The sequence below is a fragment of the Archocentrus centrarchus genome, chromosome 17 (assembly GCF_007364275.1).
Source record: "Archocentrus centrarchus isolate MPI-CPG fArcCen1 chromosome 17, fArcCen1, whole genome shotgun sequence".
NCBI lineage: Eukaryota > Metazoa > Chordata > Actinopteri > Cichliformes > Cichlidae > Archocentrus > Archocentrus centrarchus.
The window spans coordinates 14,025,756-14,051,462 of NC_044362.1; the positions used below are offsets into that span (position 1 = coordinate 14,025,756).

Here is a 25,707-nt window from a genome sequence, read left to right on the forward strand (position 1 = left end):
TATTGGTCCTCAGTGCTTTGCACCTAATATACTTCCCCCTTCTGGTGAAACAAGTGTAAGACACAGATATGATGGCAAATGAAGCCATCATGCTTCCATGTCACAATACATACCCAGTTATTCATCACCTGACCATTATGATTTACAAAGTTTTTGAAGACTTTATAACAATCTATGGTTTTAAACTGGTGGTGAAAGGACATAAAGGCAAAATGCCTTAACACAGGATGCACATGGCCAATCCACATCCTGTTATTTACTTTAGAAGGTATACAAAAAAAAAAAAAAAAAAAAAAAAAGATAATTTGTTTATGCTGACATTGCCCAGTGAGCCATGATGGAGCTTATTCAAGGCATAAAAGCAGGAACTGCACAGGGCTGTATTTCTAGGATTTCCAAAGGAAGCCTTCTGCTACACTACCTAACCCTGAGAAGAAAAACACGAAGAAGGTGTTTGAACTTGTTAAAAACAACATCTAATACAGAAGGAGCAAAGAGTGTTTTCAAGTTTGTAAAAACATTTTTTTTAATTATTATTTTTGGCTTTGACATGAGGGTCATGCTATAATGCATTCAACATTGTGCTTCACCTCAAGACATTTCAAAATTTGTAGAAATCTGCCTCGTTAAGAAAAGCAGGAAACTTCAGAAACATCTCTTTATAATGTAGACACACAACCTATTCAGTAAAATAAGCTCATTCTTACATTTCTCAGTGTATTTGCATAACAGACATAAAAACAATTCATATATGTATATTTTTCTGTAGACACAAAGATACAGCCTGACCATGATTGTAATAACTGGGATTGACATACTTGTACTGTAACGCTGTTTTCAAACATACACTGCAGCCCTTAACTAAACATTACCCAGTGGAGCTGTATGTAAGAAGGATCCATCATTAAATAGTCTTTAGCCTGCTAGGTCTCCAGTACAATCCTGATATAGAACAGTATGTAATATTTCATTGTGTGTCCTTCTCTCCTGTATGCTCTACTTTGGCGCCACCACTCGCCTACACCATACAGAGTAGCTGGGAGAGTATCCATTATTTCGACATTTTCTAGAGTGCATGTGTGAAAACTTGAGCACTTGAGAAAATTTCAGACAAGAAAACTGGAAAGCTGCATTGGGGGGAAAAAGAAATTACAAATATTTGATATGTTTTACGTAGTTTTCCAGGGATATCTTTCCCAGTTTTATACAGTACGTGTACTATCTACTGGATTTCAGAAAGCTACACCAACCCCCCCCCCAAAAAAAAAGCAGCAGCAGTGGCCTAGATATGTGGCTAAAAGGCCCAAATCCTGAACTGAATAAATCTGCAATAATCTATGTTGTCAACACTGCCAACAACCATTTCTGTGTAGTTAAAGTATCCATCCTGGAAGGTGATTTTCAGGATAAAATATCAATAGAGTTGATTTTAAGATGAAGCGTTGACAGGTCCGCCTGAGGGAGGATGCGGAAAACAAGGGGTATACAGAATATGAGAGTATGGTCTTAGGCAGCAGCTTCTCCATGTTTTTACTTAATGTCTGAGTGAATATACGTAGCTCAGTCCGCAGTGCGTGTGGGAGTGCTAGGTTGGTTCAGTCCCATCGTTTTACAAAGCCACCCAGCAAAATCCACCTCCTCTGCTTCAGACCGCTTGATAAAAGTGTGGTTCTGAAACAAAACACAAATATAAACAACACATTAAGAACTATCTGTTTCTGTTTTTGCTGACTAAATAGTTTCTACTAAATTAAACTGCACTGTTGTTTTAGTTATGGAGTTTTTATTATAATAAAAATTGATATATTTAGTGATCTATGCCTGTCACATATTTTACTTCTTGCTAATCTGCCCAAAAAAGAAAGTGGGAGCTAAAACTCAAACTGAGGACACTCACCATTAACATTTTTAAGTCAGCCCTGTCTGCGGGATTTTTGATGAGACTGCACACAAGAGAAGAAAGATCATGATCATCCATCAAGTTAGTGACATAGTATTAGATTACATGTTTATGATTAATTGTTATAGCTTTACACTTAAAAAAAAAGAAAGAAAAGTAAGCAATATTTAGAAATTTAAATGTCTCACCACTTTGTCACAAAATCCTGAAAATCAGGGTGGAATACACCATGGGGTAGCTTAGGTGGTGGCTGAAAGTTGAAAGAAAAAAAATTGTAAACAGCAGAAAATAACTCCTTAGTTATTTTACATGGTTGACAATAAATCCTACTTTGGACAACTTCTTGTACTCTTACCTCATTGACTATGTAGTCTAGTAGTTCAAAGATAGCCATTACTGGACTGTGGCCTAGGAAAGAAACCATGATGAACTCAATTTAACATCATGTAAAACAAGTGAGAACTTGAGAAAAGAAAGCTTCAATTAAAAACACACCAAATATTCCTTTGGGGCATCACGCAATCATGGAGCAGACAGGTTCATAAATCAGAGTGTGCAATTCACTGATATCAGCAGCTTACGTGATTTCTCAGGTGGAAACCTGGAGCAGTGCGCAAGCAAATTTGCCTACTGCAGTTTCAAATTGCCACCTGAAACATGTACATAAATGATTGTGTTGCGGGCGCCTGGGTGGCTTAGTGGTGAAGCTGGCGACCGCATACACACGTCGCGTTGCGCTGCGGGCGGCGCGGGTTCGCGTCCCGACCTGTCGCTGATTTGCCCGCGTGTCTTCCCCTGTATCTTTCCCCCCATTTCCTGTCTCTCTCCACTGTCATGAAAAGCCGCTGTGGCCAAAATAAAATAAAATAAATAAATAAATAAATGATTGTGTTGCTTACCACTGACAGGTCTACCCGGTGGTCTGGGTCTAGGGGACGTACTGTGTGTCCCTCCCTCGGTATCATCCAAGATTGGCCGTCCAAATATGGCCTCCAGCTCTTTAGCATCTGGAGGGGGGATGGGATAGCGTCCAATTGACAGCTCTACAAGGGACAAGCCCATGCTCCACACATCAGACTGCACAGAGTAGTGAGTCCCCTGCAATCTCTCAGGCTAGACATCAAACAAATAACACATAAAAAGAAATAATTCAGTATTATAGTAATACAAAACTGTAGAACACTGTTCAAAGGCTCAATTAATCTGGAGTTAAATATGTACCAGTGGATACGCCTCCTCATGAAAATTAACAGAAAATAATTGAAGTTACTGAGTTAATATGACACCTCACATAAAATGAACACTGATTTGAAACTGTATGTGAACTGATTTCATGAAGAGGATCAAGCATACCGACATGTAGGATCTCGTCCCAACGAAGGAATTGGCCATGGAGTCTATAAGCTGCCCGCTCACACCAAAGTCACACAGCTTGATTTCACCACGTGAATTCACCAGTATGTTTGAGGGCTTCACATCTGAGGGCAAAAAGGAAATTTTATTGTAGTAAAGTCATTAATATCTCCTATTTTCCAATAAGCTGCACTGCTATTGCTGGAAAGGTGATGCCAGTATTACTACCCAGGAGTGAATCTGTATGAAAAATATTTCTAGAGCCCAAAAACTTGTTTCAATTATTATAGTTCTAAAATCTCTATGTGAAGGTTTTGTGCTTTTGTAGGTCCACTGTGATAGGCGATGCATATGTAGCATACATTTTTTTTATGCATTACAGATTCTTGAACTTGGATTTATTTTTTAAAGACATTTCAGGCTGTTCATCTGTTTTTGTAAATGGATGATTTATTGAATATTAAAGTTTTTAGAGCATGCTTGTACTTCTTTAAATTAAAAGAACTAGTCTGCAGGTTTGTTTGCTTTGCTTGTATTAAAACAAAGACATGTTAATTTATCATGTTATTCTTTTTGTCTTCATTATATCACTGTATATAGACAGAAACATCTGTTCATAAACACAGAAGAAATGAGTAATAAATACATATATTTATCCTTCTTCTTTGCAAGCTACATATTCATAAGACAAAATAATAAATTACAGGTATTATTAATGTCACTGTTTGATGAACACTTATTTACAGATATGCATAACACATTCCAGTGACCCCGAAGTACCACTGCACTAGAAATTGTTTAGCTGAATTTATCTACTAACAACAAAATACAGGTAATGTAGCCATTTGTTTTGAGATCAGCTACTACACATAATATCTCCAATACCTCCAATCTCATTGTACAGTCTATACATTCTGTGTAATGACAATAAAGGCATTCTATATATCTTTTGTAAACATCTGAGTATTATAAAAATAATTCCCAAAAGCTATTTAAGATGCAGATAATCCTGGTACCCTAGGCAGTTTATAGAGTTAGTTTAATCAAGATTAATGAATGCATCTAAGAGGGGTCAGGGAACAGACATACACTACGATTTTTAGAGTAAGATGTTAACTTATTATGCAGCTCTTTTACTGATTTGACCTTCTTGAGATCAAAACAGGCTGTATGTGACCAATGAATTGAAATCAATTTCACATCCTGTTCTATAATGGTAATTCTTAACACAAACTGCTCCACTATTGCACATCATGCTTACAGATAAAACTCAATTATGCTAAATACAATCATTAACTTAATGAAAATGCGTATACCTCTATGCATGATTTGATGTTTTTCTCTTAGGTAGGCAAGGCCTCTCAAAACCTGTTTCAAAAGGAAGAAAAATAAAAGAAGTCAATTACCTTAAATAGAATGTTAAAAAAACAAACAAACAAAACAAAACAAAAAAAAACCAACCAGACCAAACTCAGCCCAGATCCAAGTGTTTAGATCAGGATTAACCTTTATTGAACTGTCTAAAACTGAAAATATTTTAATCAGCAATATGAATTTGAATGGCCATACTACAGCAACTTTTTCCTCAACACATTAAATAAAATATAGTATTTTTCATCAAAAATATCATCAGGGAAAATGAGGACATTTCAAGTTGATAAAAATTTGCAAATTTCTTTTTTGATGTGATATCAGCAAAAAGTCCAGAAACAACAAACAAACTATTTAGTTTTCTCTCTTATTCCATTTCTTTCTTACTTTCCATGAACTGACAGATTTCCTCAGGCAGCTCATTGCACCTCTGTGTGATAAGGCACGTCACCAAATTCAGAAGCTATTTCCTCCAGAAAAAGACCAAAACTGCCGGTGATTTAAACCTTTGCCTCTTATAAAGTTCACTGTCTGTATTACGGTGCTTATGACTCGTTCTGTCTCCTTCTGCATTTTCTCCCACATCCGTCCCACAATTTCACTCTTTTCCCTGCACATTGCAGGTGGGGAAAAGAGACAGGGTTTACCTCCGATATGAACGAACAGGTCCTTTGCCTCCCACCTGTTTTCAAAGTCCACTTTTCATTTGGCCATTTTTGGGGGTGAGACTAGCTTAAATGTCACCATAAAAAGTGCTGACTGATGTTTTTATCTGCTGACCACTGATCAATGTGTCATGGGCAATGCAGGGAAACAGGTTAATGCACAGGGCTTGACTTGCACGGCAACTGTTGCAGTGCATAGTGGGATTTGTAGTATAAAGCCGCGTTTCCATACGGGACGACTCGGCACGGGTCGACTCGGTCAACGCAACTCGGCACGGTCGTGTTGTGTTTCCATTGCAATTGAGGACCACCACAGTGTGGGTGGAGTCAATATAGCAGCGCGGGCAGTAGTCTCATGACCTGACTCGTGTGCGGCTCAAAACACAACACAACAATAGATGAGATAGAGGCAAGTTAACAGCTAATGCCAGTTTAATATCATCATCATGCATAACTCCCCGTACAATGTGTTAATGGATGAAGGTTATCATTGTTAAGTATAACCCTATACCGCGAACATAATCGGCTCAGTGTACTTCAAAAGAGCTGCCGTTTGCGGACTTACGGCAACAATTACCGTAATAACACCGCAGTATTACCCTATATTGGTTGTGAAGTGCAGTTTCTCAGCTTTCAGAAACTGTTTGAATTTTTCCAATAGGACAAACGGTCGCGTTATTACAGTAATTCAAAGTTCCTTTGATCAGCCCTCCTGCCGGCTCTGTGCTAACCAGCTGTTTGGCTAGTAGGGGCAGGTAACTGGTGCCTCAGCAGCAATCACCCGGCAGTATAGGGTTATAATATGTATGCTGTGTTAGCGTTTCAGATGGCTCTCATGTTGCAAACCTACTGCTGCAAACTGTTGGTCTGGGGATTCAACCGGTGCTTTGCGTGCCTCCAGTTTCTTGCTGTCGGGTTTTAAAAATGGCAGGCTTGATTCTGGTGAAGGAGTCGCTCTCATGCCTCCGATAGTGAAGACACTCCCTGGCCAATCAGTGGCATGCTGTCATTTTTGTATCGCCTCGTATCGCTTAGAACCTCAGGTGAGTGGGTACGAAAAAGTACCTGCAAACTTGTACCAGTTACTAATGGAAACGCCGTCAAACCGCGCAGAGTTGTCCCCTATGGAAACGCGGCTTAAGTGGCGGGAGCGCTATTTACTGGCAGGCCATTAACCATAGCCATATTAAATTATCTTGCGGGGGGGGGGGGGGATCTTGCCCGCAGGCCTTGAGTTTGACACATGTGGTCTAGATGCATATAATGTGGGTGGAAAGCAAGTGTTTTGTTTATTTACAGTAAACTGAAAGGGCCATAACACAGTGATGACAGAACTTGATTTTTTATAACGTCTAAATTAAACTTTTTATGTAAACAAAACTATGTAAGCACTGCAGTGTTTCATTAATGCCTGCCCCTTATTATCAACATTATGACACTAGAGCAGATAAAAGTATACTTACAGCAATGCTGACTTTGCCCAGAATCTCTTCAGGGATCCTCTTTGCTTCTTTCAGCACCTGGTCCAGAGAGCCACCATCCTGCACAAGAGAGATTACAGGAGCTCAGAATCAAAGTGCTAAAATGACAGCAAGTAAATGAAAATGTAATAAAAGACCTACATATTTACAAAAGCATAACTACTTGTTTAAAAAAAAACAAAAAAACATTAATGCACTGACTTTCAATACCTAATGTAAACAAAGGACAAACATCAACTTTAATGATCATTTTGCAGATTAATAAATACGCAGACTCTCAGACTTAGACTCCCCTGTGTGCTCAGAGTTTGGACATCAGCCTGGTACCTGCAGTTTTAGTTCCCCAAGGAACAGCATTAAGTGACATCAAAACCACTTGTGTGCCTTATTAACCCACTTCCAACAATTTACCACTGCATACATATAAAATTTTTTATAGATGCAACTCATTTACAAAGAAAAAGGGCAAATGTATAGAGCATTTTAGAAAGGACCATTTAATTATTCAGGTAAAATCTTGACTAATTACAGAAAAAAAATTAATCTACTCCTTCTTTGTGTAAGACTTCAGCATGCTTACAGAAGATAAATTATATCTTGGTGAGGATCAAAATGAGAATACATTCCTTGAGCTCTTACCATGTGTTCCATGCAGATGCTGATCTCTCCATCACTGTAAAAAGCTCCGTAGAAGCCCACAATGTAGGGAGAGTTACACTCGTGTAGTACCTGAAGCTCTCGGATGATCTGATTTCTTATTGCAGGTTTTATTTCTAAATGTATAAGCTAAACAGAAAAAAAAAAAAATTATATTGAATGTGTTTCATGGTGTGATCCCTCAGAACAGAATGAACAACTCAAGGACTTTTTCACCAGGATGAGTAATGGCAAAATCTCACTTTTCTGGCCATGATTATGCCTGAAGGTTTGTGGCACTCCTTGTTGACCACTCCTCCATTGCCTGCACCCAGCTCACAGATACGGTGGAAGTCGTCATCTTTCAGCTCGCCAACCTTGGCCTTCTGAGTAAGGAAGGCTTCTAGCCTTTTCTTCTGTTGTTCATCCAGGTCCAGCTCTTCCAGGATTTTCTTCAGTGCTTCTAAATTGGCCCTGAGAAATTAAGTTACAGTTTCGAACAACAGATATTTTCAAACAACTGCAATATTTTTCAAAAACGGCAGGTTAACTTACTCAGATGCAACTTCTGTATTGGTGGAGGTGGATAATCCATCACCAGTAGGAGGAATGTTTAAGGGCATTGGTCTCTTTTTAGGAGCCATGTTTACTTGAGGATAAACTATGCACTGGGAGTGAGCGACACTTTACTCCGGGCTACAGATGATAAGATACTGCGTTTAAATAAACCTATTCACCTAACCTATGACGTAGAAATTACTGGAAAGGTAAGTTATCTGTGATTAGCACATGTAACTTTGTATTGTAACTAACAGGCAAACACTGTGTTGTAGGCTAGACGATACCTGCACTAACTTGAGGTTTCCTGTCAGTTTAGCTTTTATCAGCCAGGACTGTTAGCCTGAATAAATTTGATCTAACTTCTGTCTTCAATTCAACACCGGCTTCACCTCTGACTCTGTTTAAATTAACACTATCTGATTTACAACACGAAGAGCAGAACATCAAATTATGAAAGTCAATACGGTAATCCGACGCTAACCTTAGCTAGTTGGCTAGCGTCAGCTAGGTTAACGTTGGATCAGTGACGGTAACTTGCCGCACATGCGCCAAAATGTAAACGTTTAATTAATCTACGCTGAACTAGCTACAACGTAAAGGCAAACAGAAGATTTTCATAGCTAAAGCCATAACTACAAGCACCCACACGTTAGCTAGCTAACTTCATCTGCTAGCTGTTGCGTGAGAGCCGCACATTTAATGCGAGCCGAGAGCAGGTGGCTGCTTTTAATTTTCTTCCGGTGCCTTTCCCCACTTATTTAAGTTAGAAATATCAGCTTAGCTGGCTGTTTTATCCCAGTGTGCTCGTTCCGCTGGCAGGTGTGTGCCGCAGACACCGGGTTCCAGTGTCTTCGGCAGGTATGATGATGGGGGTGCAGCGCAGTCAGTAGCACGGCACACTGCGCCTGGAGTGATCGTGGGACCGATCTCGCGATATGTTTGATAGTAACAGACTTGTACTGCCAGCAGTGTAACGGCGATATAATGTCACCTAACGAATAGATACTTTAAAATCAAACCATGCATATACAGATGTCCGAATTAATATAATCTCTTATAAGTCGCTAAAACAAACAGTAACAAGAAATCTCGTAGATTAGTTGCGTTATTTCATCATTTAAAATAAATTTGAGATCTGCTTTTCTTTAAAAGATAAAGGTTATGATTTAGTTTTTTTTTTTTTTAAATCATGTTACTTGTGTATTTACATTCCTTTCTTTACATCAAATACTGGTGTTTTGTTTTTTTTTCTTCAAACGTGCAACCTTTTGCACAAAGGGCTTTTGTGGATAAATGCTGTGCCTTTTTTGGTTGTCATATTGTTCAGAAAGAAAGTTGTAAAAAAAAAAAAAAGAAAAAAAAGTTGTAAACAAAACAAATAAACAGAAGTTTTAGAGTTGTTTTGTTTGTTACCCTGCCTTCAAAGACATAAGGATAGACAAAGTAATATGCCTTGCTTCTGGAGTATATTATCAGAAACACAGACTTTTGAAAATAACCATGAAGCTGACCATGCAGCTTGAAAGTCTTTTGAATCTGTAGCCTTGCCAAGCTGCCTGTTTTGCTTGGGTTGTAATTCATCCATGGACCACCTGAAGCACAAAATGCAGGTCTGAGAATTTGTACATTAGAATGTGCATTACTGTGCAAAGGTCTCCAGCCACCACTCATTTCTTTAAATTCTGCTTCCAAGTACCCAGACTTTGCTAAGACTTTTTTTTTTTTAAAGTCATCATGGGCAGTAGTTCTCAGGCTATTGCCTGCTTTTTCAGTGATTTTCAGTCCTGTCCTTGTACCTGACCATTTTCAGAGGAATGGTTCAAATGCTTTAAATCAACGCCAGTGTGCATGGAGGAGGTCAGGAAAGAGGTACAACAATGAATGTCTACAGCCATCTGCAAAATACAGTTGAGGCCCTGTTACAGTTTGGATGGTTTGGGGCTGTATTTCAGCCAGTGGTGTTGGAGAGCTTTTTGTCAACTGTCAGCTTTTCTTCTACCATGCAATACGATCAGGAAAGCATCTGATTCGGAATGGCTTGATTTTTCAATGTGACAGTGACCCCAAACACACTGCCAATGCAGTAAAAAACATACCTGGATAGAAAAAAACACACAGTGGAACACCATCAGTCATGGATTGGCCTCCCCAGAGATCAGACCTCAACATTATTGAAGCAGTGTGGACAGAGAACAGAACAACATCCAAAAAAGAGCTTTGAATGTCCTTCAAGAAGCCTGGAGAACTATTCCTGAAGACTACTTAAAGAAATGACAAGAAAACCTTGTTGTGAGGTGCCATTTATTTTCATTCAAGTAAATAAAACAGTGCATAAAATGTTACATTTGGGCAAACAAACAAACAAAGATGAAGCCTAAAAACCAAAGCTCCGGTAATAAACTGTGGATGGGGAAAACCCAGGAATGTAAATATATCATTAACTCTGTGTGACAAGAGCAGAGAAGTTCAGTGAACCTTCCTCGGGTTAACGTCTTACAGACGTATCTTATGCCATAACAATGCAGCCTCAAATGCCTGAGGTCACTCCACTCCTGTGGTATGATTTCCTTTCAGCAGATGGCACTCTTGTGCGCTTCTTTGTTGCCTTCAGTGGGATCCGATTGGGTTGAAGAAGTTTCCTTTGAAAAGCAGGGGCAGCTTAAAGATATAAAGAGAAATTGAGGCAGAAGGAACAAAGATATTAGACTTGTTAAAGTGCACTGAAAAAGGGAGTAACCTGTAGTTCAGCAACCATCTTCATGTCAGGTCATGTTTATTCTCACACCCACACACATTACACCTTTAAAGAAGAGAAGAGAAGAGAAGAGAAGAGAAGAGAAGAGAAGAGAAGAGAAGAGAAGAGAAGAGAAGAGAAGAGAAGAGAAGAGAAGAGAGAGAAGAGAAGAGAAGAGAAGAGAAGAGAAGAGAAGAGAAGAGAAGAGAAGAGAAGAGAAGAGAAGAGAAGAGAAGAGAAGAGAAGAGAAGAGAAGAGAAGAGAAAGAAATCTGAACTCGTTGCATCCACCACCAACCTACCGTCTGATGTGTTTGGTCTGGGTGATAAGGTCAGGGAGTTTGCTGTTTCTGGTGTCTGGTAGCAACATGCTAACAACAGCAGCCATGATGCTGACTGTGCCAAAAATAATATATGGAAGGATCCTGCTGTAAACACCTACAAGAAAAAATAAAAGGCACTTAAAACTGAACTGTGAGAGATCTTTTCATTGTTCAAAGGAGTTTCACCTTGTGAAAATGTACACAATGCACAGGCATTAAGCACTAAATTATAAAATATACAAATATATTTAAAATAAAACCAATTAAGCACTACACGTGCAACAGCAAAACAAGACGGAAAAAAGGAAAATGAAATTTCAATAAAGTGTAGAACATACAGTATAACAGAGGAAAAAAGTCAAAATAAAACCAAACACCTAGCTCGCAGCAGACTGTGATTAATGTTAACTTCACATATATGTTTTCCTGCTGCTTCTGTTGAAAATGTCACTATGCAAAATTCTATTGTACACAATAAAGGAAGGAAAATGCCCCGATGCTGCCAGTGGCATTCAAAATTAAAAAGATATTTAAAGTCCAGAGACAATGAGAAAAACATCAAGAAAGTGTATAATACACAAAGGAGCCTTGTCTTTACAAATGTTACCAACTAATAGTAATTTCAAGTCTATATTTCATATGATATTTCACTATATCATGTCTATATTTCAAATGTAATCACGACCGTGTTTTGCTGCAAATGTTTTAAGATATATCTTAAAGTCATACCTGAAAACTCTAGGTTGCAGTAGAAAGGAGGATGTGATCTCACATAATCACTGGTGATTACATATAATGACTGCATGCATAGTGTCATTTATTAAACGCTCAATCATGAAGTAGACTATATATTTTTGAAAGTGGTCTCAGATGATTTTACATATTAACATCAGTTCCCTTGTCACAGGTTCTTCCGTGGCATGCTGTGAGGCGACAATGCTAAACACTGCACCACCATCACTGACCCTCTTAGCAAAGTGAAATACTAACTGAAATAGGAGTAGATTATTCCTAAGCATGCATACATATTGTTTCTCAGTTTTGATCCCTCCCCGCAACCCTCTAAGTACTTTGAAAAACAAACAGAGCTTCAAAACAGGAAAGAAAACTTGCCTATGTAAAGTAAATAAGGAGAGATGATGGCTCCTATTCGTGCAGCTGTGGAGCAGATCCCTAAGCCCATGTTCCTGACCACAGTGGGCATCAGCTCAGTGAAAAACACGTAGATAAAGCAGTAAGCAGCAGATACACCAATCTTTCCCACCAAAGCCAACACCTGGAACATGACAGGCATGTCTGAAAAGAAAAATGCAGTGATTAGTAAAGGTATAAACAATGTCCTAATGTATTTTGCCTACTAGTTAATTCCTGGTATGGTTGATATTGCACACAGACCTTCAGGAACCAGCTTTATAACCAGAAGCATCATACCACAGAACATCAGTGTGGAGAAGAGGAAAGTGGGTCTCGGGGCCCTATTAATCAGAAGCCAAGTGGCTACATACACTACGATGTCGATGGCTGCAGAGATGAAGCAGTTGAGGTAGATGTTTCCATTCAGGTTGCTACTATTGAGCGAGAGACCATAGTAGACCATGGTAACAGACATCCTGTAAAAAAATCAAGACTCAGTGTGTTTACATTACACTGCATAATTAACGCAATGATGTGATGACTGTTCACATTTCCCAACACAATATCTGGCATTATTGTACGTTTCAGGAAAGTTGTGAACATAGAAAAGAAAACACATTACCATATGAAAACACCAAAAATTGTTATGTTTCTTATGTTATGGGTGCGTATCAAGTCCATGTAAGTGTATGTCTGCTCTTCTTCATCTTTATTTTGCTGAATTAGACAAAGAAAGAAACAGAACATTACAGAGCAACATCTGCTGATCATGCCAAATATATATTTTCAGATTGCATGGTGGAAAAGTACCATGTGATTCCTACAATTTAGAGCATATTTCATACTGGAGCACAATGGCTTTCATAGCACAAAGAGTTAAAAAAAATAGTACCATGAGCTCCAAGCAGTCCCCAGCCCTGAATATGACCTCAGGGGCGGGGACTCTGTTCCATTGGGCAGCCTTACGTATGACAAGCTCAGCCTCCTCCACTCGACCTTTCTGCAACAGCCAACGAGGTGACTCGGGAATCAAGCTGTGCACACAAGCAGAGAAAAGTTCATAGAGCATATGGAAAAACATGCACCTCAAAACAGGATTTTTCTAGACTGAGTGAAAACACAGGCTATCTAACACAAATATCACCCAAATGTTGTTCAGGCTGACTGACAACAGTGTTATCATGTCTGAACCGATCACGAGTGAACTTTGACTTTGAGGAAATATTTTCATTCACCTTTTTTGTGCCATTCTTGTTTCTGAAAAACAAAACAAAAATACTTGTGTGCCAAGGCAGCTCACTCCCTGGGCAGTATTTCATTTCAAGGGAATAGTTTTGTATTTTGTATACATTATTTTGTTTTCTTTGTTCTTTTTAAGTGCACTTTAAGAAGTTTGTAGTGCAGTAAAAACAAGTGTAAAGTGACCTTGAAGAAGAGCTCAGAGGTCCAAAGTAAGTGATATTTAGAATCCCCATATATCATTCCCTATATGCCTCTATGTTTTCAATACAAAAATGCAGTAAGAAACACAGTTTTAAACAGCTCTATGTGACATTAGATTAAATCTATTGACCTTGAAGGAGAGGTCAAATGTGACTTGATGTTGACAATACACACCGCACTTGTAAGAATCATAGTTTCTAAGTTATACGGTTTTTTGTCAATTTTTCTCAAATAAATCATTAAATTAACCTTGAAGACTTTGGTGGATGAAAGCTGAATTTTAATGGATTAACATGACTCCACTCTGCACCCCTACAAAGTTTTATCAGAATCCATTCAAAACTTTTTGAGCTATTGTGTTTACAGACAGAATGATGACACGCGCGCATGCAAATGCTACCAAAAACATAACCTCCCTGCTGGAGGTAATCATCACCCCCCCGACACCGTACTGGACAGTGGGCATGAAGTGTTTGTGGTGATGTGCTGTGTTTGGTTTTTGCCAAATACAGTGCTGTGCATTATGGTCAAACATCTACACTTTGGTCTTGTCTGTCCAAAGGGCATTGTTCCAGAAGTCTTGTGATTTGTTTTGATGCAACATGTTTGTTTGTTTTTTTTACAGAAGACACTTGGAAATCCTTCCAAACAAGCCATACTTGTTCATTTTTTTTAACTGTAGTAATGAGCTTTAACATTTAGCATGCTAACTGAGAGCTGTAAAGTCTGAGATGTAGCTCTTTCTTTCTTTCTTTCTTTCGTGGATGCTGCCCAGTTAAAAACGGGAAAAACAGGAGTGCTTACCAAGAATTTTGCCCCTCCTTGACAAGGTTGAGCACGTTCATTCTGAAATACTTCTCTCAAAACAAATGTAAATAGTGGTTATTAAGTTAACTCTGCTATAATACAAGTTCCAGCAAATCTGGCCATTTTCATCAGACTTCAACAGTTTCTGTTTGATCACCAGCAATATTATATATGTTCTATTAGAGTAAACTCAAAAGACTCAAGTGTGTAAATAAAAAAAAAAATAACAGACCAAATGTTTTAGGAGAAATGAAACCAGCCCATCTATCACTAACAATCATACCATGGAAATGCAGGGATGCATGGATTACTAATAAGGTTCTCGGTGCACCGAGCAGTACTGTTAGAAAAGTAGTTGGTGTGCTAATTATAATTAGCATGCTTTTATGAATTGCTGGATAAGTTGTTGTATGAACCTTGATTGTACAACCTTTGTTTGTTTGTTTTTTAGCAAGACAAATTGCGATTTGTCCAGGGACAACAGATGAAAAATAGCCTTTTGGCTAATTCTGGCACATTTACAGTTTGTTTATTAATGTGCATTGTCCCTACCAAATAAATAAATTCAAATTCAACCACAGATGTGTCTATGTAAAGAAGACAAGGACAGAGACGAGTGAGCTGTAAACAACCTTTAAATCGTTCCTGTCTTTGTGGTCTTTCCAGAAATGGGAATTTCAGAGACATGAATATCACATTCCAGTCCTGTGGGAAGTCACTGAGCCTGTTTTCTGTCTTTAACTGGTTCTCAAGCTTGGCAGTTTTATTGTATGCATTCTATTTGTATAAAGAGTGAGTGGTTAGCCACTGCCCGCTGATTTCTGAGCTGTAGCAACTGCCCCTCTTGCAAGAGAATTAAACTATTACTACTCTTATTACGACAGCTGGCCCAGTGTGCCTGATTATTTGATAATTGAAGAAGTTTTCCAACAAGTATATCGTTGGAAATTTATTGAATAGTTGAATTGATTAAAAATAATAATAAAAGTAGCCTTGATTAGAGAGAGAGTCAAATTGAACTAAAGCTTAAGAGAATGGGTAAAAATAAATTCTAAAATTGGCTGAATAAGGGGAAATACAATTTTAAATGTTTGGGAGAATAAGGAGCAAAGGAGAATTAAATTAAATAGTCGTAGGAGTAAATAATAACAAAATAGCAACAATATTTACATAGCTTGGATATAAAGTGAGCCTAAAATAAGGGATTGAAATAGGAATATAAATGTGGTAAAGGAGTGGTGAGTATAGATTAGGGAGGATGAAATAACACCTGAGCCTCCGAGGATATAAAAGAATTTTATAAACAGAATATAATTTGATTATAAGAAACACGTGCGTGTAGCAGATTCTGAGAGACTGCATGACACTCGGTTGATCAACCTAAAGCTTTGACAACTCACAAGAACCTTTAATTCAAAATTTTATTCAAAATAAATTTAAAAGGAGTTCTTAGAAAGTGAAAAATCTGTAAGTTGGTCCTCGGGAAATATTGTTCTGTTGTATGGTGGATTGTGTGTGTTCTTGGTGCAGACCCTGCGTTCACCTGAGCGCGTTCTTTGAATACATGAGGGCTTAGATGAAGGGGGTAAAATTGAACTGTAATGACCTCTCTGCTGTGTATCTGCCTGGTTCCCATCATAGTTATATAGGTAAAGAAAGACTGCTCTATGAACTCTTGGGCTGGGCCAGCAGCATGTTGGCCATAAGGGGGTCTGGAGAGGCCTGAAGACGAAAAAAGGAGCTACCTGTTGTATTCTTTAATTTGTTGAGTGAGCTGACATAACAATAAAGCTCATGGGAAGAGACATTCTCTGTTCTTTAGAAGCAAAATCATGTGCCCCACTGATGAACTGTATGCAGACTTTCAACTGAGGAAGCACACAGACGCTGCAAACAGACGCAGAGACTGTGTCTCAGGTTCAACCTAAAGTGTTTTGGTTACAGCCAAAGACTGAAGATTCCATGCTAAACAAACGATGAAACATTTGGGAGTTTTGGGTACGAACTTAAGTGGAGGACGCTGAGGAGCTGAAGAGCCCAAATTGTCTTACAGTTATTGTTTGCAGAGAAACAGAAGTTCAAAGACTATGAACTGTGCTTTGATGAACTGATCAATGATTACATTGTTATTGGTCCACAGGGCGTGGCTGCTTTTACTCAACCTGATGATCTGAGAACGGGTAACAAGTGCTAAATGCTGCGCCACATGTCACTCTGCTGGTTGCTCGTGGACATAATCATGTACTGCACCGATGGGCTAAAGGGACAATGTTTATTTAGAGGGGATTTAACTAAACACTAAATGCACGCACATTTCTAAAGACCAACAGTTTATTGGGATACAATGAAAGTGTAGAGACTGAAGTATTAGTAGATAAAAATGTGTAATTCAAATTCAATTATTAGTTGAACATGATTAGTTATTGAAACAGGTTCCATCTCAACTGAGCAAAACAAATATGGACAGAGTCAAATTTATCCAGCCTGCACTGTTGAGCTGAAACCTGGGGTCTAATTATTTTATTATATTAGGTAATATCCATTTAAGTCACATGCCATTGAAGATACCAGGCTTAATATTGATGAGCTATTGAAGGCTGGCATGCTAGCCAAAGCTACCAGTCCATGCAATACCTCTATTCTTCCTATATCAAAACTAAATTCCCATAGTCCTCTAAATGTGTTCTTTTGATACACCTGTGGTTTCTGATCCATAACTTGCTTTCTAACAGTGCGCCAGATATTAAGTCATGTTTGCGTTTAGCTTTTAGCATTCTGTGATGACTGTGAAAACATTGGTTAATAGCCCTGGTGCATTTAACCAAATTTTAGTGTAGAATTTGCAGTATCTGAACATTCTCAGTACTGTCTCACAGTGTGCAGCTGATTTGTAGTCCTCTAAAAGAACAAACTGAGAAGAATTTTTGCAATTCTGTCAACAAACCATTGAATATCTAGGAAGACAGTTTAGTGGACAGAGGAAGCTGATTGCTCCATCTCAATTAGAAACTGTGATTAAAGCCAATAAATCGCAGACAGTTGGTGAATGTTGGCATTTCTGGGAATGGCAGGATTCAGCAGACAGTGGATTTGTGACTATGTGTTTAAAACTGTACATGTTTTCTCTGAGAGCCCTAATAAGGGCAGCAGACAAATTAACTCTGGTCCTTAGTTGCAGTGATGAGCAGGAGCTGAGGCGACGTCTGATGCACTGAAGCAGGACATGCAATCTGATCTGGCATTGGGTAATCAGATTACTCAAAACCTTTCCATTTACATGTGGCTAATAGGAGGGGCTATGTAATGCTGTCCTTATGTAGGACATCGCAGTAGGTAAGCAGCCCCTGCCTTATTACAGTATAAAACAGGATAGTATGAAGGCTGACTTCCCACCTTGTTATCAAGGTTTTGATGGGAGGGGCCTTTGCGTTTCAGAAACCAGGATTTTTAACTCTAGGTCATCTTGTAATTCTGTGTACGTCATATTAGTTGCATGCTTACCTTTTAGCCTGAGGTTTGGTATTATTAAAACTGGACTACAGGGTATGAGGTAATTTTATCTGCCCCTAAACTATTAGAGATGTAATCATTTTAACCATGTTTCTAAAGTGATGCTACCTGATGAACTTCTCATGATTGTGTGCTGCAAACTGACAAATTTGAAAGATTGAGAAAATGAATGTGTATAATGAATTTATTGCAGCTGGATGGTTCTTGCTTTACGGATGAGCATGGCCTTAATGTAGGCCACACAGTTGTTTAACTTAAGTCTGCAGGTGTAAGTTTTTTACTCTAGAAGCTCAGAAGGTTGATCTGCTGAGTTCATCGCTGATCTCAGAACAAACTTTGTAGACTGGCTACAGGTAAGAGACTTAATTTGTACCTTCATTTAGCCCATGTTTATGAGGTTGTCATGCTAATGCTAACATTTAGAGATAAGATTTCTGAGAGTTGATAGCAATCCTCTAGTATATGGAGAAGCTGTGTTGCAGTTAATTGGTGCTTTGCAGCTTCCCAGTATAGATGATCAATATTTACTTATTTATTTTTTGCATTTTTGGCCACAGCGGCTTTTCTCAGCAGTGGAGAGAGACAAGAAATGGGGGAAAGATACAGGGGAAGACACGCGGGCAAATTGGCGACAGGCCAGGACTCAAACCCGCGCCTCCCGCACCGCAACGCAGCATATGTATGTGGTCACCGGCTTCACCACTAAGCCACCCAGGCGCCCCAGATGATCAATATTTTTTAAATCAAAATCAAAATACTCAGGAGATCTTAAAGTTTGATCCAGGGAATAGCCCAGTCAGTGCCAATTTTGTCTTTCCAGGAGGTGGAGCACTAAATAGTGACACTTCACTGGACATAAGTGATCTGACTGTAGAGGAGTGTCAACATACATGTAAAGCTGAAGGACAGATAGCAGAGCCAAAGTAGGAAGTTATGGACAACCATTCATCAGTCTCAAGGGGGGATAATTGTCGAAAGAAATTAGAAAGTGAGGCTGATGAATTGCTATGTTATTAGTAATAACAATAGTATTAATATCACTCCGCACAGGTAACACAGACTAGAAAGTGGGGTCTGTCTTTCCCAAATACAATAATATAACTGGATTATAAATCAAGGTAAATCAAGGTAGGCCTTGATTTATTGAGAAGCTTTAATTGAAAGAAGCCTCATTTAACAAGAGAGCTAATCTGTTCATTAAATTTTAAGGCACCATCAAAAATCACCAAGGTTCCTTGCAAAAAGGTGAGGATAATTGGCTAAAAGTTCAATATCACTGTAGTACCCATCTAAGAGGTGGGGTTGTTCAAATAAGATAATTTCTGATTTACTTTTATTCAGTTTAAGGAAGTTTATCTTCAACCATTACTGTATGACTCTGAGACAGGTTACTAGTGTCTGCACAGAAGCATAATGTTACCTTCTGATACTGATGGAGTTTAGATAAAATTTTATACATGAACCAAAATGAGTAACTTCAAGGAGTTACTGTATACAATATTGTTAATGGCAATGCAAATTAGACTGAGTATCTTTATTGCTTTCTGAAACACACTACTGGGCGATGTAAGAACTGACCAAATAGGACAATAACTGTAGATGTAATCCCCTTGTGATTCACTTGTTAAATGGTATAAAACTGTAAAAATAAAGAGAAAAATGTATAAAAAGCAAATTAACAAGAAGTAAGGGAGAAAAAGGAGAGTTTTGTTTTAGGCAAATATAGCTGTGTATGTTATGGATATTAATCTTGTCTTTATGCTATAAGCAGCAATGGCAGAACCAGACTAGAAGACAGAATTCTGACAGTCCCATTCAGCCTCCACCAGCTAGGACGCTGCCCAGCCTGGCCTCACATGCTGAGATCCGTGACCAGCAAAAACTCGCCACCTGTCGCGGTTCGATTGAAGGAGAGGGGAAAGTCAGCTCAGAGGGAGTCCAGTTCAGGCCCAGATCTTCTTGCAACTTTTGGAAGTGCAGAAGGAGCCATCTTGACAAGGATGCAACATGGGCCGAGGATGCCACCTGGACCAGGGCAGAGGCATTTGATGGGTCTTCATGATATGATGACATTGTATCTGTGGCTCCTGGGAGCTGTTTCCCTGCCAGTGGGAGTTCAAATGATGACAGCTGGCCAGTGCCTCCTAACACTCATGCTACTGAGAGCATGATTGGCAGAAAATCTGCTTCAAGTTGGGAGCAATGAGGCCATGTAGGCTTGTTATGCTGAAGAGAAATGCAAGCCTGGTTCAAGAAATAAGTCATCTAGAGGATAAATCAGTGGAGTTCGACAGTGACTTTGTCATCCAGGAGTTGGTTTCAGTCATAGCCATGATGGGAAAGCGAGCCAGCGAGATTCAGGAACTCACTGCTGAGATGTCAGGCTCAAGATCATCAAAAATTTTTTTTAGAGCAGCAAAGGGGGGACAGAAGAAACAGAGGATGAGGTCCCCCAACTTCCAACACCTGAAGAGGATGCAAAACCATGAGGACTGAATGATTGTCTGAAAGATGCTGACACTTTTATGAAATTTGTCTTATACTGAATATGCCTTGTTAAAAGTTGATTCATATTATAGGCATATTTACTCTCAAGTGTTGTGTTTTTATGTCAAAATACTGAAAAGTCTGATTCATGTGGTGGGAGTGATGGATTGTTTATAGAGGGTTAAGGAGTGAAGGTATCATTGTTGCATTCTAAACTGGCAACCACACCAAGTGGATGTGAGAATTTTATGCTAAATCTATATGAATTAGCATTTGATACTTGCTTTAAAATATGTTAGCAAAGTACTGCCCATGTAGTAGATTAGATGTACACTTTGTATCATTTTTTGATTTTGTGTTGATTCATTGGCATTTTTGTGTTGATACCAGATGGTATCAAAGGGGGGAACGTTGGCAATTTATTGCTACTTTCATCCAGCATATATACTTTTCCCCTAAGGTAGTAGTGGGTACTTGCCTCTATACATATATTTCATTCACTGCCTGTACGTACCATTCTTCTCTTAACAGTCCCTTATACTCTCTATACTGTCTCTCCCCTCTTTGATTTCTCTCCCTTTATATACTCTCTCTCTTTGTACTGTTTGAACTTTCTCTCTCCCTGTTGAACTCTCTCCTTATATTGTTTATACTTTCCCTCCCCCTCCGAATTCTCTCTCTCCCCTTATATTCTCTGTGCTATCTCTCCCCTCTTTGAACTCTCCTTTCCCTTATACTGGTTGTACCTTTGACCCCTTACACTGCTTGAACCTTTTCTCTCTCTCCTCAGTAGGTCTTATCAGCTTCATATACTGTCTATACCCTTTCCCCCCACTGTTAGCAGTGATTATTTTTCACCTCCTATGGAAAAAAAGGGACTTTCCTTATTGTTAGCAGTGATTTATTCACTTGTGGTTAAGTGTGGACTTGGAATGGATCTTAACTCTATTAATCACTATTTACATTTATTATTATATGGGGATATAATTTTTGTATTACTCATTACTTATATTGTTTTCAGTGTTAGTTTTATTAGTTAGTTTTATTACATGTGCACATATTATTCTTACACCTAATATTACTTTCATGTAAGTGCCTGGGGTTGTTAGTTTTATCTTAAGTACCAGGCGCCACTTTTATGGCACGTGCAGATAGGACACACACATACACCAGCGTGCTGAGTGCTTTATGTTTTTGGGTCACTGAGGTGAGGATAGGATCTGTGTGTGTGTTTGGGGCCTTTGAAGAGTTGCCAATGTAAGCACTGTCTTATTTGACACTTGTAACCTATTGTCATATTTCAGTCAAGTTTTACAGCAGGTGCACTCCCAAAAAAAGGGAGTTCCGTGGGCCCCTTGCCGTTTTACAGCCGAGAAGGGGGGAAGGACTAAAACCCTGGCTAAGTGGGGGACTGGTGATCTTATCTTAACGGATGTTTGAGTAGAAAAGGTCAGCATTGGTGTCATCTGTTTGAACTATTGTGACCTAAGAGCTAGACCTGTGAGGTGCAGCCTTAATCATGTGTCCTAAAGTGGGTGAAGAGTGCCCAAAAGTTGATGGGGTGAGGATCAAATATCAAAGGGTGACACCTTATGCATATTAATTTGGGGTGGAGGAAAGTCCCGTGGACAGGGTATAATTGCCCTGTTTTTCGTGGTTGGAGCAGCTTTTTTCTTTGGCTGCGCTGCTTCTCTTTTTGCTGGACTAACTGCTTAAGGCTGTACACTCCTGGGAGGCCCTTGCTTTCTTTCTTGCTTTTTGTAACACTTTGTGGGAATAAAACTTTGAAACGAATCCTGCTCGATTCCAGTGGATTATTTCAGGAAAATGGATTATTTTGATTTTTGTGGATTATTTCAAAAAAGTGGATTTAATTGTGAAAAATTTCCAGCTGGAGCTGGGGCCACCCTGAGGATAAAAAGGTAAAAGGGGAACCCGAACCACGACCGACAATATAGTCTCTGTCATCATCTATCAGACTTACCACCATGTTGGAATAAATAGGAAGCCTGGGATTGCAGCAGCAACCAGCAGCATCCTCCAGCCCCGTATGAAGTAAGCAAAGAGAGGCAGCAAGGCATAACCAATGCCAAACCCGAGACTGTGGCCCAGCAGAATGTAGGTCACCCTGACAGACTGACTCAGCATTTCAGAACCTGGACAAGACAAAGAAATTTCTTTAATAAAAGAAAACAAAGGAGGATTGGTTTTCTGAATCAACCACTTAAAGTTGTATTTCACAACTGTAGCATAGGTCTATTGTAGACTACTTTAGCCTAGAGTCTCAGAGATGAGAAGAAAGCTACAAAAATCCTAAAAACACTTTTCTACCAAGGAGCACAGCCTTAGATTAGAACAATGCTTCCTCAATATCCGAGGCAATGTGTCTGATTCAATGAAGATCCCTCTGGAGCCAAAAAAATACAACTTTGTTCACATAAGTATCAGTTTCCCCAAGATTATTAAAAGACAGCAATTTTTGGGGGGGAAAATTTTTAAGTAGTTTTTGATGCTTGTCAGAATCATTATTTTTGGATTCTGATTGTCAAGACTTGAGAGAACAATAAAAAAAAAAGGTTAAATATTATGATAAATTGTGGTTAGTGTCATCTCAGAGGATGACTTAGACCTCACAGGGTTAAAGAAACCTTCATGTGTAAAACCTGCACTGAGCCTGTGATCACTGTAGGCTTAAATCCTGCTGTTTCACATAAAAGCTTCTTTCGGATGTTTGTTATTCACAAGTGGTCACCACAGTGGATGGATCAACAGATATTTGATTTAGCACAGATTTTTACGCACTTCCTGACACAACCCTCGCTGGATTTGTGTCTCTTCCCGGTCTCAATCTTTTGCTTGTTAGGCAAATGTGTTAACCATTACACACCGCTGGTATTTAACTTAAACACATAGTGAAAACTACTTCCTTCAACTGCATCAGCACAGTACAACCAGGTTCTTAAGACAAAAACTGAACTGACAGAGCACAATGTTTCAATGACCTTTGAACCACCGAGGAACTGAAACATGCCTCTGCTGGATTGCTAATAATAGGCTACGCTTTGTTACATGAAAGCACTGGAGAATAGATGCAGAGACTTATGTAAGAATGACAGGAATAAATGTATTGTCTCACCCAGTATGAGTGATGCAATCAAACTGGATATTTGGCCAAGTCCTCTTAGACAGTTGAGGATACTGAACATGACCCAGGTGACAGAGGTGGCCTGGATCAAGGCAGTGACTGTTTGTAAGACCATGGTGAAAAACAACACTGGCTTTCTACCAAACCTGTAAGACAGTTTGACAGAAACAGGGAATACAAAGAGGTACATAATGTAAGCATATCTGAGCTTCACAATAAGTTTTAGTTCATTATCAAGTATTCTCTCTCCTGTTCTTATTCTCTAAGGCTGTATGGTTTTTGTTTTTTCTGCTAGCACCAGTTAACCCTTTTACACCTAGGCCTCAAATTGTCCGCCTGGACTTTTTTTACTTATTGTACTATAAAAAGGCCTTAAGAATCAGAAAAGACAAATTAAAAATGCACAATCAAAAATGGAACTGAAACAACGAGTTGATCAAAGAGGCATATTAAAAGTAGAAATAATCCTTACTTGCAGCTACACTTGCTTGTTATGATCTATCTGTGAGCTACTACTCACAAATCTTTTATTCATATATTGTACCGTCATTGTTATACCAGCCTTTTTTCTTATTATGTATGTGTATTCCATTTTACAGTTACACAGCATACATGTATATACATGCATAGAGGTTGCATGTATATCCAGCTATTGGACATTCTAATAAATGTCCAATAGCTGGATATTTATTAGAATGAATATCTGCTTCCAGCCCCCCCCCCCCCCCCCCCCCCCCCCAAACACACACACACACACACACACACACACACACACACATTTGATAGCCACTTTGAGCCACACTCCTACACCTTTCAGACTGTGGGTAGGATTAAATATTTTCATGTCACTTCTCTGGGCAATTCTATCATGAAAACATTTTAAACCTCCTCCTCAAACTTTAAATAACCAGTTATATTTGTAGGCTATTTTAGAATTAATACATCATAAGGTTTTTACGACTTATTAAATTCATTCAGGTAAGTAAGATTTATTTTCCATTTTATTTTCCATTATTTTCCACAGCTTCCATCCTGCATCGACTCCTGTCTGGTAATTTGAAGAAAAGAGACGGGCTACATAATGTGAAAGCCATCATTGTTTCTTTATCAAGACAACAAGCCGTGACGATCTCTATTAGCTCATCCAAAATAAATAAATAAAGAAATCAGCTTTATTGTATTCACACACTGTTGTCTTCTCTCATTTTTCTTCTAGCATAATCTCCTGCATTTTTGTTTATCTCAACGTCATATTTTTTTACTAATATATATATATATAGACAGGCTTACCGGTCTGAGAGGTGTCCACTGGCAAAAGATCCAATCAGTACTCCTACAAAGAATAAAGAAGTGGAGAAAGGGACTTTCCACGCACTGTCACAAACAAGATCCCACTTCGGTTAAAAGGAGAGAAAATAGTTATTCGGGTTACTTTCGGACGAATTTTACATTAAAGTAAGTTTATTCTAAGGATATGACGTAATCTTTACATGTTTTAGCTCTTCAGATCTTTTAATGACAGAGACAATTCTGAAACATTCATGTACTGGCTGACTGTGATTCATACTATGCAGGGAGTACTGAACCTCAGACACAATGGTAGCGGTGTATCGGTCAGTGCTGAAAACCCAGCCATCCAGACACTGCTCTGTGTCATTAAAGCCGGCTGCTGTCGTCCAGTTTTCTCTCAGCTTGTACCGAGAGCAGCTGCCCGGTCCCATCCAGCTGCCCCGCTCCTGGAAACCATTCTCCTGTTCCCAGTCTGTGCCATAGCGCGTAGAGTTGATTGAGCTTCTGCAATAATGTTCGGGTGTATCCGATACAAAAACCACAATGACTCCCATGTACCCAGCCGGCATTGCACTGAAACTGAGTAGAGCTATTATCAGGATTTGAAAGAGCCCGTAGTCGCCTAAAAAAGAAGTGATTTCATCAAAGTCTCTGACTTTTCCGGTAGACATGTCGCAAAAAGCCCGGTGGAGCTCAACCAAATCCTCACTAGAGAGGTGCGTTAAAATATATTTTGGAAGATCTCAAGCCTGCAACACCCGGAAATGTTAGTCCAAAACAAAACAAAACAAAACAAAACAAAACAAAACAAAAAACTCCCAGACTTCTTGACTAACCGGAGCTATACTATGCAGTCAGTGAATTGCTC

At 39.0% G+C, this 25,707-nt stretch overlaps 2 protein-coding genes across 3 annotated transcripts; both read right to left on the reverse strand.

Annotated features, from left to right (window-relative positions):
- Positions 1–508: 508 nt before the first annotated feature.
- On the reverse strand, positions 509–8,885 carry map2k2b (mitogen-activated protein kinase kinase 2b). Its single transcript, XM_030752252.1, has 11 exons — positions 7,962–8,885; positions 7,670–7,880; positions 7,410–7,556; positions 6,753–6,830; positions 4,570–4,621; positions 3,254–3,378; positions 2,800–3,013; positions 2,256–2,308; positions 2,089–2,150; positions 1,898–1,943; positions 509–1,671 (listed from the first exon to the last, which is right to left on the reverse strand). Exons 1-11 carry the CDS (start codon positions 8,048–8,050, stop codon positions 1,561–1,563), a joined length of 1,188 nt encoding a protein of 395 aa, XP_030608112.1. The 5' UTR covers positions 8,051–8,885; the 3' UTR covers positions 509–1,560.
- A 1,419-nt stretch (positions 8,886–10,304) lies between these two features.
- On the reverse strand, positions 10,305–25,707 carry LOC115796038 (solute carrier family 22 member 5-like). 2 transcript variants are annotated; one of them, XM_030752244.1, is made up of 10 exons: positions 25,136–25,707; positions 24,840–24,943; positions 23,541–23,695; positions 22,389–22,560; positions 13,050–13,191; positions 12,780–12,874; positions 12,419–12,633; positions 12,137–12,319; positions 11,003–11,138; positions 10,305–10,625 (listed from the first exon to the last, which is right to left on the reverse strand). In XM_030752244.1, exons 1-10 carry the CDS (start codon positions 25,508–25,510, stop codon positions 10,538–10,540), a joined length of 1,665 nt encoding a protein of 554 aa, XP_030608104.1. In that variant the 5' UTR covers positions 25,511–25,707; the 3' UTR covers positions 10,305–10,537. The 2 variants fall into 2 exon arrangements, with proteins under 2 accessions (XP_030608104.1, XP_030608105.1); XM_030752245.1 differs by having other exon boundaries at positions 24,840–24,923; positions 25,136–25,224.